The sequence below is a fragment of the Convolutriloba macropyga genome, chromosome 1 (assembly GCF_964194025.1).
Source record: "Convolutriloba macropyga chromosome 1, txConMacr16.3, whole genome shotgun sequence".
Taxonomy (NCBI): domain Eukaryota; kingdom Metazoa; phylum Xenacoelomorpha; order Acoela; family Convolutidae; genus Convolutriloba; species Convolutriloba macropyga.
In genome coordinates, this window is record NC_134468.1 from 13,505,869 (window position 1) to 13,521,996 (window position 16,128).

The 16,128-nt window shown below is 34.0% G+C and overlaps 2 protein-coding genes across 3 annotated transcripts in view; both read left to right on the forward strand.

The window, feature by feature from the left end:
* LOC142335294 (DDB1- and CUL4-associated factor 10-like) overlaps positions 1–11,159 on the forward strand; it is a 65,767-nt gene extending 54,608 nt beyond the window's left edge. Inside the window, exons 6-7 of the mRNA XM_075383737.1 lie at positions 10,119–10,407; positions 10,816–11,159. Of these exons, the coding sequence (XP_075239852.1) occupies positions 10,119–10,407; positions 10,816–11,015 (489 nt within the window). The 3' untranslated portion in view covers positions 11,016–11,159. The remainder of the gene's footprint in view (positions 1–10,118; positions 10,408–10,815) is intronic.
* LOC142335302 (putative protein-lysine deacylase ABHD14B) overlaps positions 1–16,128 on the forward strand; it is a 568,842-nt gene that overhangs the window by 47,740 nt on the left and 504,974 nt on the right. The window lies entirely within an intron of this gene.

The window sequence follows — 16,128 nt, forward strand, 5'->3', positions numbered from 1 at the left end:
GTTTATGGGTTGCCAGGTTGAAAAATGTAATACTCATGTTCATAAGTTTCTTGAGAGTCAATGCTGTGCGTTACTTATTGCGAGAAAAATTATTCTGTTACTTATAACTAATGAATATTACATTTGGTGGGAAACTTAGTTTATTGTATGATCCGATTGTTTTGTCTTAATCCTTCAACATCCTTTCGAAATCAGGGAATACATTTTCGAGGCCGACATTTTCTCTCTTTTTTGTTAACGCATTGTATGGCAAAAGGCACATATTTGAAAACTAACAAAGACCGGGTTCTATTTTATTGTTCCAACATTTTTCAAAGTAGGGGAATATATATATATATATATATATATATATGCAAGGGCGGCTTTTTCTTTACGTATCGTATAGTGAAAAGAAAGACACCATTTTTTGGTAGCTCATAGGATCTTGTTTTGATCGCTCGGGGGCATGGTGGAGGGTTACAGATCGCGGTGAAATGTAAGATAAATAAACCGAATATTTTGTAGTAAATTTAGAGGTGTTAAATGGAGATTTTGCAGTAATTTTTTAGCCTTAAAATTAACAATTTATACTGTATTACCAAAACTTTCAAAAAAAAACATTCAAAAAAAGTTCTATCCGACACTGTTTTCTGCTGGTTAAAAACTATTGTACGAACAATTTCTCTCAAAATAGCAAAAATCAACTTTGAAAATGTACAATTAAAAGCCGCAATGTCATCAGGACTAAGCATTTGATCAGTTTCAAAACCTTGGAGATGTAAAAAACCGCTTTCTGGGAATGAACCTCAAAACCAATTTCATTATTTAAAAAGGACAATTTTTCCGATCTATTTTTTTGTTTTATTTATGTCAGAGTGGATAGTTCGATCTAATATCCTGTAGTATATTGAAATACAGATAGTTTCGAGGTAGAGAGTTTATGGGTTGCCAGGTTGAAAAATGTAATACTCATGTTCATAAGTTTCTTGAGAGTCAATGCTGTGCGTTACTTATTGCGAGAAAAATTATTTTGTTACTTATAACTAATGATTATTACATTTGGTGAGAAACTTAGTTTATTGTATGATCCGATTGTTTTGTCTTAATCCTTCAACATCCTTTCGAAATCAGGGAATACATTTTCGAGGCCGACATTTTCTCTCTTTTTTGTTAACGCATTGTATGGCAAAAGGCACATATTTGAAAACTAACAAAGACCGGGTTCTATTTTATTGTTCCAACATTTTTCAAAGTAGGGGAATATATATATATATATATATATATATATATGCAAGGGCGGCTTTTTCTTTACGTATCGTATAGTGAAAAGAAAGACACCATTTTTTGGTAGCTCATAGGATCTTGTTTTGATCGCTCGGGGGCATGGTGGAGGGTTACAGATCGCGGTGAAATGTAAGATAAATAAACCGAATATTTTGTAGTAAATTTAGAGGTGTTAAATGGAGATTCTGCAGTAATTTTTTAGCCTTAAAATTAACAATTTATACTGTATTACCAAAACTTTCAAAAAAAAACATTCAAAAAAAGTTCTATCCGACACTGTTTTCTGCTGGTTAAAAACTATTGTACGAACAATTTCTCTCAAAATAGCAAAAATCAACTTTGTAAATGTACAATTAAAAGCCGCAATGTCATCAGGACTAAGCATTTGATCAGTTTCAAAACCTTGGAGATGTAAAAAACCGCTTTCTGGGAATGAACCTCAAAACCAATTTCATTATTTAAAAAGGACAATTTTTCCGATCTATTTTTTTGTTTTATTTATGTCAGAGTGGATAGTTCGATCTAATATCCTGTAGTATATTGAAATACAGATAGTTTCGAGGTAGAGAGTTTATGGGTTGCCAGGTTGAAAAATGTAATACTCATGTTCATAAGTTTCTTGAGAGTCAATGCTGTGCGTTACTTATTGCGAGAAAAATTATTTTGTTACTTATAACTAATGATTATTACATTTGGTGAGAAACTTAGTTTATTGTATGATCCGATTGTTTTGTCTTAATCCTTCAACATCCTTTCGAAATCAGGGAATACATTTTCGAGGCCGACATTTTCTCTCTTTTTTGTTAACGCATTGTATGGCAAAAGGCACATATTTGAAAACTAACAAAGACCGGGTTCTATTTTATTGTTCAAACATTTTTCAAAGTAGGGGAATATATACATATATATATATATATATATATATATATATATATATATATATATATGCAAGGGCGGCCTTTTCTTTACGTATCGTATAGTGAAAAGAAAGACACCATTTTTTGGTAGCTCATAGGATCTTGTTTTGATCGCTCGGGGGCATGGTGGAGGGTTACAGATCGCGGTGAAATGTAAGATAAATAAACCGAATATTTTGTAGTAAATTTAGAGGTGTTAAATGGAGATTTTGCAGTAATTTTTTAGCCTTAAAATTAACAATTTATACTGTATTACCAAAACTTTCAAAAAAAAACATTCAAAAAAAGTTCTATCCGACACTGTTTTCTGCTGGTTAAAAACTATTGTACGAACAATATCTCTCAAAATAGCAAAAATCAACTTTGAAAATGTACAATTAAAAGCCGCAATGTCATCAGGACTAAGCATTTGATCAGTTTCAAAACCTTGGAGATGTAAAAAACCGCTTTCTGGGAATGAACCTCAAAACCAATTTCATTATTTAAAAAGGACAATTTTTCCGATCTATTTTTTTGTTTTATTTATGTCAGAGTGGATAGTTCGATCTAATATCCTGTAGTATATTGAAATACAGATAGTTTCGAGGTAGAGAGTTTATGGGTTGCCAGGTTGAAAAATGTAATACTCATGTTCATAAGTTTCTTGAGAGTCAATGCTGTGCGTTACTTATTGCGAGAAAAATTATTTTGTTACTTATAACTAATGATTATTACATTTGACGAGAAACTTAGTTTATTGTATGATCCGATTGTTTTGTCTTAATCCTTCAACATCCTTTCGAAATCAGGGAATACATTTTCGAGCCCGACATTTTCTCTCTTTTTTGTTAACGCATTGTATGGCAAAAGGCACATATTTGAAAACTAACAAAGACCGGGTTCTATTTTATTGTTCCAACATTTTTCAAAGTAGGGGAATATATATATATATATATATATATATATATGCAAGGGCGGCTTTTTCTTTACGTATCGTATAGTGAAAAGAAAGACACAATTTTTGGTAGCTCATAGGATCTTGTTTTGATCGCTCGGGGGCATGGTGGAGGGTTACAGATCGCGGTGAAATGTAAGATAAATAAACCGAATATTTTGTAGTAAATTTAGAGGTGTTAAATGGAGATTTTGCAGTAATTTTTTAGCCTTAAAATTAACAATTTATACTGTATTGCCAAAACTTTCAAAAAAAAACATTCAAAAAAAGTTCTATCCGACACTGTTTTCTGCTGGTTAAAAACTATTGTACGAACAATTTCTCTCAAAATAGCAAAAATCAACTTTGAAAATGTACAATTAAAAGCCGCAATGTCATCAGGACTAAGCATTTGATCAGTTTCAAAACCTTGGAGATGTAAAAAACCGCTTTCTGGGAATGAACCTCAAAACCAATTTCATTATTTAAAAAGGACAATTTTTCCGATCTTTTTTTTTGTTTTATTTATGTCAGAGTGGATAGTTCGATCTAATATCCTGTAGTATATTGAAATGCAGATAGTTTCGAGGTAGAGAGTTTATGGGTTGCCAGGTTGAAAAATGTAATACTCATGTTCATAAGTTTCTTGAGAGTCAATGCTGTGCGTTACTTATTGCGAGAAAAATTATTTTGTTATTTATAACTAATGATTATTACATTTGGTGAGAAACTTAGTTTATTGTATGATCCGATTGTTTTGTCTTAATCCTTCAACATCCTTTTGAAATCAGGGAATACATTTCCGAGGCCGACATTTTGTCTGCTTTTTGTTAACGAATTGTATGGCAAGAGGCACATATTTGAAAACTAAGAAAGACCAGGTTCTATTTTTTTGTTGCAACATTTTTCAAAGTAGGGGAATATATATATATATATATATATATATATATATATATGCAAGGGTAGCTTTTTCTTTACGTATCGTATAGAGAAAAGAAAGACACTATTTTTTGGTAGCTCTTAGGATCTTGTTTTTATCGCTCGGGGGCGGGGTGGAGGGTTACAGATCGCGCTGAAATTTAAAAGAAACAAACAGAATATTTTGTAGTAAATTTATAGGTGTTAAATGGAAATTTTGCAGTAATTTTCTAGCCTTAAAATTAACAATTTAAACTGTATTGCCAAAACTTTCAAAAAAAAACATTCAAAAAAAGTTCTATCCGACACTGTTTTCTGCTGGTTAAAAACTATTGTACGAACAATTTCTCTCAAAATAGCAAAAATCAACTTTGAAAATGTACAATTAAAAGCCGCAATGTCATCAGCACTAAGCATTTGATCAGTTTCAAAACCTTGGAGATGTAAAAAACCGCTTTCTGCGAATGAATCTCAAAACCAATTTCATTATTTAAAAAGGACAATTTTTCCGATTTATTTATTTGTTTTATTTATGTCAGGGCGGATAGTTCCATTTAATATCCTGTAGTATAATGAAATACAGATAAAGTTGCGTGTTAGAGAGTTTATGGGTTGCCAGGTTGAAAAATGCAATACACATGTTCACAATTTTCTTGAAAGTGAGAAATTTGTTTTTCACTTCTCTGTCTGAAATTTCTCCAACTGCTCTTTTCCAGTCTCAGGGCGTTTCTATAAATTGAAAAACTAAACTTTTTCTCGATTGTAAATTTCCTTATGTGATAAACAAAGATTTTAAAAAAAAACTTGTTCTTTTATAAAAATTTGTAAATTCTCATTTCTAAAAGTACTTACCTACTTAAAACAGTGAAAGGGCCAAAATGTGGAAATTCCTAATAAGCAATGTTTCTCAACGCTACTAAATCAGAGACTTTAAGAACAGCTTTCAATCTTAATTTTCATGTTAGTCACAACATCAGGTAGAATGCAAAAATTTTCACCAATTTTAAATAGTTATAGAAATTAGTTAAGTTAGCAAAAATTCCAAAAATTGTATTTAATATATGCAAGATCAGAATTGGGTTTATCCAATCTAGCTTTTAACACATATGTGAGGTTTAAGAAAGCCAATAGGAAAATTATGCTCATGAAACGTCAAAAATGACATAGTATTTCGAATAATGTTCATTTCAGATCTCAGTATCTTTTACTATTACGGATAAAATTGCCATAAGAAGTTGACACCTAGTACTCCAGATAAAGCAATGAGGACATAGATGAAAAGTGACGAACCTTGAGGAAAGATCAGATGCCAAAAATAATATTTGAATGGTTTTTCTGGGTGGCGAGGTTTGTATTTATTTGTGCGCGTGCGTGCTTGTGTCGGTGTATATATGGATTAGAAGAGAGGCAGTGTGTGAGAGAGAGTTCATCTAAATGTTAGACACAAATAAAGGCGCAGAGTGTAAAAACTGTCAGAAATCATGAAGAATAACCATTAGCTAATATTTGCTGCGAATTGCGGCTTTTAATATATCCAATGGCAAAACTGTGTTTTTAAATATTACTGATAACGCTTATGAAAGATTTTCAAAATTTTATTTTCCCATTATGCTCATGAAACAATCGAAAATAACAAATTACGGAATTTTTTCCAGGTTTTGAATCCAATTTTACTATAACCGGTACAGTTGTCTCAGGAGCTCCTCATTGCTTCTTACATAAAGAACATTCGAGTCATAAGTGAACGGCGAGGAAGCCCGAGTAAAGATCAGATGCCAAAAAGAACGTTTTAATATATTTGGTGTTGTTTGTATTTGCGTTCCGGCTTTTGTTCGTGTTTGTAAGTGTCCTCGTGTTTCCAATGTAGGTGGTATGTGTGTGTAAGAGAGAAAGAGAGTCAGTCTGCGAGAGAGAAGAGAGAGAGAGTGAGTGAGTGAGTGATAGAGAAAGAGAGAGAGAGAGAGAGAGAGAGATTTCCCTTAAATTTTGGACACAAATAAAGGTAGTGAGAAAATGTCAATCATGTCAAAATTAGAAAAGTTGCTCTTTTGCTACTAATTGGTCCAACATAAGTCCAAAAGAAAAAACTGGGTTTTTAAGTCGCGATGATGAAGCATCTGCAAGGTTTTTAAAAATTAATTGTCCCTTTACGCTCAAAAATTCGAAAAACAAAAGAACATCTCAAAATATTTGTCAGAATTAGAGTTACTGATACAATTGCCGTGAAAAGTCCGCGCCTGGTTTTTTTTATGAAAACAGGGAAGACCTGTATGAACAGTGAGGAACCTTGAGTATTCCCCAATTGCCCATTTTTTTTATGTTCGGCTGTGTATTTGTGCAACGGTGTTTGTGTGGTGTGTGTGCGTGTGTTTGTATGTTTTTTTGTGTTTGTGTCTTTGAAATTGTACTATGCTTATATTTCTAGAATTGGTTAAAGAGTTTTCGTATTTGTCTGCCGAAATAAGACGGTATATTTTTTGGTTCGAACACTAGGAGTAATTTTCTCTAATGCATATAAGTTGCTTTCGGATCCTACCAATGGTTTCTCTGCAACCTTGAGAGGTATGTTGGAACATTCGGTGCTACGCAGAGCAGCGCGAATCGTCTTGTTAAATGGTATCTGATCAATTTTTCGTGGTACAAACTATTCTCAAACGTCCTTTAATTTAATTCAGTAGATGTATTCTTCTCGTTCTGTGCATACTATTTGGCATTTCAAAAAGTATTGTCGATGAAATTTTCTCTCTTCTCATTGTTCCGACCCCTCTTGAGGGGGAGAGGAACTATATACTCAAATGGGTTTTTTTTGTTCAGTCAATTTTGGCCGATCGATATATTCATCGTAGAGAGTTGAGACTGGTATCGTCAGAAAGCTTGTCCAGCGTAGAATATGGAATTAAAAAGATTTTTTGATTTTCGTTTTTGACCGGAGGGAGATATCGAGGTTTAAACTTTTGAGAAAATAGAGTGAATTCCGTTGATTTCATTCACCTTTTTCGGAACTTTTGACTAAAATTTCGCTAATTTTGGATAAAATTTAATAAAATTTGTCAAGAAAATGTTGTTGATTTTACGTTTAAAGACAAAAAATATTGTCGGCTATTTTCATTGAATTTTTTTTTTTGGTCACAAATTCCGGCTACATATTTCACAAAATTCAGACTTTTTCATCAAAAATAGCGCGAAATAAGTTTCTTTAGTCCACTCTAATTAAATTTGCAGGAAGTGCACACCCAAACACAACCAACACAATCTCTGTAGACTGAAAAATGGGCTAATTCCACTTCAACTTCCGTTGAGAGTGCTCTGTAAATAAAACTTTGCCGTTTTTTGCTAACTTTATTCGTTGATTATCAAAAACGCAGCATATTTTTGATTTTTTTACTAACAAAAAATCTATATCAATGACATTCCAAAAATGAAGTATTACTAATGGACAATCAGCAATAGCAGGACTAGTTCTGTACCAATCTTGGACCGTTACAATCCAAAAATAATTCAGATTGTCGTCAGTCGGTTTTTTATAAAAAAAATTCGATCTTTTTATATTAATTAAATAACAGAGCATTTCAGATGAAAGCTCTTTCGTGAAAGGTCCTATTGGCTTCCTAATTAGCTCAAAATTATTTATCTAGTTGATTGCTTGAAAGCTTATGGTCGTTTTGACTTTTAAAATATTTGATTTTTAAATAAAAAATGGCTTATTGAACTTTGCCTCCATTTTTCTCTTAATTTGGTCAACTTGTCGCTTAGTGTCAGGAATCAAAGAGTGCTCCTTCTTTCTGCTGAATTCAATCTCAGTATTTATTGCGGTTTTACGCCTTAAGTTATGGTGTTCTGGCTTTGATACTACTAGATTTCACAATTTTTTTTTTTGATTTTTAGTATATGCCCATTTTTCATGTTTTCTAGTTTTGCCAAATTATCACGTTATTGTCAGTTCATATATCAATTTTTTCGCGTTCAATATAACGCCCAATTGCTAATTTTTAAATCCTTAACGATATAGATTGTGGTTCATTACCGCTTCGATGGTACTCTCTCGAAGAATTTAATTGAATTTTTTAATTTTGTCTTTAACTGTCGTTTTTACTTTGTCTTTTTAATCTTATTTAATTTCCTGTACAATGACACGGTTTGTTTGATTGGCGTTTCCTGGAAGAGTAGATTAGCCGATGTTTTGATATTAGAAGATGGATAATGGCTTTCATGACTTTGAAAACAATTGTTTTCCAAAATGAAAACAAAAACATTTCAACTTCGCATTTTTGTTCCTTTTATTGTCTGTTTGTTATCTGGTCTCGTTAGTTAAAGGTTAAAGATGACATTATGTTTGTCAAGGCAAGGTGTCAATACGGTTTGGTGTCACAAATTCTAATGTTTTAAGAGAATTCGTTATGACTTCACTGGCTTCCACACGGGTTTTTCACAAAAAAAGTAAATGAACTTTTTGTCATATTTGACATTCTTTTTGTAGACGTAAGACATATTCTAGATAATTGCAGGTCTCAAGGGCTTCCTTTGGAAGAATGGACGAACCTATTCAAATTTTTCATTTTGTAATTAATGGCTTTTATGTCTTTGGAAATAAATTTTTTTCGAAAAAAAAAAACAAGAATTACATAATTTTGCATTTTTTAAAAATTTTTGTGTAATTGTTGCTTTTTTTCATTAATGAGCGGCCACATAATACATAATGGGTGTTCGATGAAAGTGCAATCGAACATATTTTGGGTCCAAAGTATGGCTTTACGGTTTCCAAAGCATTTTCTGGCAAGTTTTAATTGATTTTTAGTTTGTTGTCTATTTGTTGTTCTTCTTGTAACTGCAAAAAAAATTGAATACCCAGAGTCCTTAATTCCCTTCTATAGAAGCATTGGCAATGGTAAACCTATGGGATATTTTAGTTGATTCCTAATGGTTTTTATTACTTTGAAATTAATTGTTTTTCAGCGAATTTTCTAACTTTAAAGTTTGTTCTTTTTTGTCTAATTGTTACCAAGTTTTATTGTGAACTGGTGAATAACCATTTTTTCTGGTGAGTTACAAGTTATTTCGTTTATTTTCAGTTGTATCTGACGCTATTTTGACTTTATTAAGCTTTGTTTTTTAAAAGGGACATAAATTTTTTGATGTAATTAACGTTTGTTGTTGTTAATTGATTTTGCCGTTCGTCTTCGCTCGCTTTCTTAATATCGGCATATCTCATCAATCTAATGCATCATTTTTTACTCCATTGAGTTATTTGCTTTGGAGGCTATCTTTTCGTTAATACGTTCATACATTTTTTTTTGAAGAATACTTGAATTTTTTGGTGTTTTCATCTGTTCCTCATTTGGTAGATAATTATGCCAAAATTGCGGATGAGCGGGGTCGGAACCTTATGTGCAATCGCACATTACCGAGCCGCCTTGTTTTGTTTCCCTATCAAAATAGAAGGCTAGGATTGACTGCTCCCAGAAAATTTTGTTGATTCATAGAACTTAATCAGATCTCATTTTTAATTGCTCTCAAACGAAGTTAGTAGCAATTACATCAGTTCTGGCCTCCCTAGACCGTATGTAACTACTTATACAGCTAACCGCTTGGCAGTTGTTTGAGAGCAGTTCGCCCGACTTTAGTCGGTTATGTTTTATGTCATTTTTTTTTCAATTTTCATTGTTTTTTAAACAGCTCTGTATGATACGACAATTAGCGGTTAATTAGCTAACAATTAGCATACGCGCCGTTTGTTGTGTACATTATGCAACATTTAAATTACTATCACTTATAAAGCCGCACAAAGATTTTCTGCCTTATGCTGAAAATGTAAACGAAAAGTGAGTGCCGGTTTAGATGTCGTTGAAATAGATTTTTAACTTAGTTTATCCGCGCAGTAAAATTGAATCTTGCTCTATCTGCTCGTTCTACTTTCTCAACTTCAATGCATTAATGAAATTTGCTAAATCATATTGCGGCATATTTCTTTATATGTTTGAAAATTAATATCTTTTCAAAATAATAACTTGGGTTCAATTTTTTAATCTTGTTCATCGCTTATTTTTGAACATTTATTAATATATATGCTTAGTCATATTCCCTCCTCTCGTGGTTAATGTGTTTTTCAGCTCACGTGCGTTATCGATTTGGCCAATAAGCCTTCAAATGATGATATTGTCCAATGCCATGGAAACATCCCTAGCAATGATGACAATGAGAACTCCTGGCCATCTGGACTGATGCAAGTGAGGGGCAACTATTCTAGCCAGAGGCGTCTTATCTACTACACGGAGGAGACTAGCAATGGGCCTACGTATATAAAAGAACTGGATTTCAGTCCCACTTTCGGCACAAGAGGAGACGGCACTGGTGGGAGACTGTTGTGCTCTCCTTTTGGATTCGGTTTTCGACTCATGGGTTTGTAATGGGATGTAATAGCCAACGTGACCATTTGAAAAAATGTGAACTTTGACGAAGCCATATCAGAAGCTGCTCTTGGTGAATTTGAACTGTTCTGTTGTAAACTTTTGTCTGATGCTGTTATCTGTTCAGTTAATGGTTTTCCTTTAAAACCTGCAAGACTTTGACATTTGAAGATGATGAAAATTGCGTAATGGTCATATCTTGGCGTAATCCTCATTAGCCTATGCTCAAATTGAACATTTCGCCACTTTTCTGATCTATAATGTATTATTAATAGTGATTTTCGGGGATCTTCTGCAGAAACATAAAAGTTACCTTTGTGACCTACCAAAAAAGTTGATACACTTATATTAGATGAGTAAAAGCAGTCTTAAACCAAGTTATAATCACGATTTTGTTCAGGTTTCACGCCCTCAATGGGAGAGATGCTGGACCTCCCTACGTCTCCCTCGAGTACTCTGCCTTTTGAACTGTTTGAACTGAGGTCCGTGTTCGCACACAAGAAGCCTGTCGTCGTTTCAAAGTTCTCGCCTACTCAACCAACTGTTGCATCAGCTTGTTTGAACGGAACTGTTGTCTTCTCACATCCTTTCCGAAGATAATGAAACTGAAACTCATTTTTGTTTTTGTCTTGTAGAAACTGCAAGCCACCGTTTTCTATCTGATGATAAAACTCGGCGACATCGAATATTCAGTTTTGATTGGATTTTGTTCCCATTTCTTCCTTCAATTGAACGTTGAGTACATCTTGTCTTTAGAGTGGAGAAAGTTGCGTTCGAAAGTAAGTATAATCAATGGCAAGCAATTTTAAATGTAACATTAGTTGTACATTAAATGTAAAATAACATCGTCTTTCGATTTCATCCTGAAATCCCATTTGTATGATATTTGGCAATTTTTATGGAAAAGTTTTGACAGTAACAAGGAAATGATTTAATCAACTATCGTTGCGATTATGACAGTTGCATAACTTAGCAAAGGAATACTGCGTCAGCTTCCGAGGGAGTCTGAAGCGCTATTTAGGACTTTTTTCTACTCATTTCAAGTCACTGAAAAAATTAATCACCAAAAAATCTAACCAGCTATATAATTGCGTAAGTCCAGAGCAATCGGGACCAGAGTAGATTAATTGCGCTCAAGTTTTGTCTGCAGATTTTATAATAGTACTTTTAAAGCTGAACGTGGCTACATTGTGTTCGTGGTTTTTTACGACTCGAAGAGGAGTATATATGTTTTTTTTAGCTAGAGCAAGTTTGTTCATGACTTGAATTCTGACTTCTTTCTTTTCGAACATTTACCTCCGTTTTTCATTGTTGACTTCTGTTTTCGAACATTGGACTTTCACAGTAGCTTGGTTTGTAGTTCAAAGTTATTGGGAACTGTTGGTAATATTCAAGGTGAAAAGGTCATTCTGAGATTTTTGATCATATATCAGTCACCCCCCCCCCCCCCACCTACACTTACACCCTCACCTGCCTATCCCCCACAAACCCCCCACCCTACATCTAGCGCCTACCCACCCCCTGACATGAACAACTGTCTGCTTTTTCTTTGTTATTGCGAAATACTATATTTTTGTGTTTTATTGGGCTACTTTTTTGTTTTCTCTCGTTCTGATGTTTCTCGTTCTGATGTTTCTCGTTCTGATGTTTCTCGTTCTGATGTTTCTCGTTCTGATGTCTCTCGTTCTGATGTTTCTCGTTCTGATGTTTCTCGATCTGATGTTTCGACCATTCTAATGGTTCACATGTTCCCATTTTGATGTTATTTTGGTAACGTTAGGTTAGAGATTATAGCATTGGTGCTCTTTTTTTGTAAGATCTTTGTGCATTGAGTTTCAATAGAAGCCCATAGCTAGCTTTAGTAAATTTCTAAATAAATTTTGCAATTGAGTGATTTATCTATCAGACAAACTTAACAATAAGCTGGTAATAAATTTTCTTGCTTACTGTAAGTGAAGGGGGTGAACTATAATGGTTTTTTTGTTCAGCCAATTTTGGCTGTTCCATATACTCGTCGTAGAGAAATGTGAGTGTAGTATCATTAAAAAAACTCGTCCAGCGTAGAATTCAAAATCAAAAAGATTTTTTTGATTTCGTATTACTCGATGAGTTATCCAGGTTTTAAGTTTTGTGTGAACACGGGATATTTGGCATGATTTTGTTCATTTTTGTGAAACTTTTCGTTGTTTTCTGAGCTCATCGATCTTTAAGGGCCCGTGAAATTTTTGGTAGGTCTCGTAGAAGGATTACTGGGCAATTTCGAGAGACAAAAAATGGTTTTGAACATTTTGAAATTGCGAAATTGAGAAACTTTCGATAAAATCTGCTATTCTGTTAAATTGTTTTGTACTTTCTTGCGAGATCTTTAGTTGCCATGAACACCTTTTAAGGGTTTTGAGTGGATTAATGAGTAGATTCAAATAGATCAAATTTGGGCTTCAATGGAAACATTTCGGGGAAATTAGCAATGAGCATATTTCCAGTTCGTCGGACTTGTCTGCTTAGCTGGAATGTACAATTGGTTTGCTAGTCAGATACAGTTGATCTAAATTTTTCATTCACTTCTTTGGATTGTAAAAAAAAAGATATGTTCCTATTTTATTGATCCTTATTAGCCAATTAAATATTTAGAGGCTTGAATTCGGGTTATTAGATAGCCTATGGGGTCAATGAAGTGGTTATGAGGAAATTAAGGTCACAAATTTCAGCAACATTTGGTTAAAATTTGCAATAAAAGTTATGGGCCAATAAAACCTGTTTAGGTCTTGCAGATGGGATACTGGGTAGATTTCTGAGACACAAAAACCGTTTAATATTGCCAATTTAAAAGTTTTTGTCATAATTATCTTTTTGTTAAATCTTTTTTGGCCAGGAAACTTCATTCAAGGCTTGCGCGTGGGTTAATGGGTATATTTAAATGAATCGAATGCGGCGATCAGGGTAAAAGCTTCACGTGTTTTCGCACATGATTGTTTTTGTTTATTAGGTTCTCAACGTTTGAGATTGTTTTTCTTTTTGTCTGGCACTGTGCAATCGGTCCGCTGGGCAGGTACGTTAGTTCCCAGTTTTTCCTTCAATTCTTTGGACGGTCTTTCAGGACTTGTCCTGCTATGTTTTTTGTTTCGCCGGCTGACGCTCTTTTTTGTTTAACATCTTTTTTGTTCACACGTCAAACCTGAAATTCATTTTTCTGAATGAATTTTCCCTCTCACTAACGGCTTTTGCGCACGTGACGTCATTTCTCTCTCTCTCTCTCTCTCTCTCTAGCAAAAGTGTTTAGGTCATTTGCGCGATTAGATTGTGATCATACGTGACTTACCTCACTTATTAAAATGACTTTTGCGCTTTAAGACTTAATTTGAATTAGTATGATCGGAAGAAGTCATATATTTAATGAAGGTCCCTAAAAAGGCTTCTGGGAGTGAACTTTATTAAGCCTTATTGATTTATCGCTGAACCTTTTTTACATAGCTTTTTTAGTACGTCGAAATGTTTTTTAATCTGTATTATACGGCACTATCGGAAAAGATCCAAAAATTGTTTATTTAATTTGTAACTACAATGGTGGATTTTTTTCTGGTAGAAGATCTAAGAAAATGAGTGCAATGTTTAAATTGTGTTGGTTGATTTGATTTAGAAACAACTATGGGAATTTGGTCTAGAACAACCTCGTGCTTTAGGTGTATAATTGACCGAAACTGCTAATTGGGCATCAACTCTTGAGTTGTATTTGCTCTCAAATGTAAGTAAAATTCATACCCTGCGTTAATTCATGGCAAATATGTACTGCAAATTTTACTTACTGTATTATTTCTAAGCGAGAGATTGGGTCGCATAATGGACAGTGGTTTTTGAATTCACAAATTGTTAGCTGATCTGATGGACAAAGCTTTGAATGATTCTTTTGTAAATTTAATGTAATTATAAACCCCCGGTGACTTCAAAAAGAGCCAAAATTTAAAAAAAAGCGGAAAATTTTACTATAATTAATGATTGATCTGCTAAGCCAATTAAATTTAACTCATAAAATGAGACCAGAAAGTTTGCAAGCAATTATAAACCAGTATTATAGAAATGAATTTTTATATACCAGACAAAAAAATCTGAAGCGATGAAACGGTTAATTATGCTGTAATCATTGCGGGGCACGGTCATGCCTCAGCGGCTCATGGGATTTGATATGGAACTAACTAAATAACAATTCACTGTTTTCTGTTTTTTTGGATCAGGTCAGGTTTCGGAGCATCCTAACGTCGGCTCTCCTTTCAAATCCGGACAGATCTTTGCAACAATTCCTCCTTTTGCAAAACGGGGGCTATTCTTGAATAGAATTTAAGGGAGAAATTGATTAACCAATCAGAATCGACGAATAACTTTCCACGTATTCGAAACTGAATGAAATAAAATACGCCATCCCATGGCAATTAGCCGAATTGGAATACAAAGGGATAAGAATCCGCGATATCCGGATTACATCCCGCAGCGCTTGAGAGGCATGGCCGTGTAGAGCGGTCCACAATTGAGCTTAAACTGATATTCGCTATCTGAAATCTAAACTGTAGGCCAAGTAGTATTGTAAAGTATAGCACAGAAGGGGACAATTCTCTACTGGGTACCAAAGCGGGGACAAAGGTTGAAAATATCCTCCAGTTTTACTGACATTATTTTCAAAGAATGGTTTTACCACAATTGGGTCTATTTTGGTTAAGTATTTTTCGCACATCTCTAAATCACTGTTTTTGCAACTTTCTATCAGGTTCTGTGGTGATGTGTAGGTTTTACATTTACGAAACCTAAGATCGGAGTTTAGAAATTAAATAGTGTGGTCAGCATAAAGACCATTTTTACATCTGTATAGTATTACGTTACAATCATGAATAGTTTATTGAATCGCTTGTTTATTTTCTATTTTAAGAACTAGTTTCTGAATTTGTTTAAAAAAATCATTACTTGCAACATGACTCTATAATAATAGAAACGCTGTTCTCAGATGACTGCAAAATGGAGGAGTTTCCAAATTTGCCAGCCCCGCTTGTGCTAAGAGGTGCCCATGTTCGAAGCCCGCTCGCAGCTGTAGATTGAGAAGTAAATTCAGAGGGGCAATCTCCGCTTTTGAAGATACAGTACGAACCCTCTGGCCATCCGGGAAGCGAATTCAGTTTCGCATTAATCGGGTCCAGTTTCGACAAAAACTGCGACCGTAACAGTTTCGTTTTATCGACTAGTCTCTGCATAACTAGAGTATGCGTTAGCGTCGGGTTTTGTTGGGGTAAGCGGTTGTTTACTCGAATTGGAATCGAATAAGTTGACTTCAAATTTTCAACTTGAACGTTTTCCAACTTCATTTGTGTGGATGAGTTTAAAGAAGATAAATTGATTCTGAATAATTTGATCGGCTTCACAATAAATTTTTCACCAGTCCATTCTATGTTTTCGTTGACTTCATGAAGATTGCTTAAGAATTCATTTTTGTTCAACTTCAGGACATCATTTCTCGATTCTTGAACGTTTATATCGTAACCATCAATCTCAAAACCGACCTCGTTCAAGTCACTTTTTCCCGTCTCGGAGGTTTGAAAGTTGGAAGAATTTTGTGCGTCAATTGTTATAATCTGGTTTAGAAGACTAGTTAGTTTGTCTGGTCTCGCCCGTGATGGTTCCCAAAATACAGATTCCCATTGAATATCCTCAAAATCACTCACTTCAACTTCCG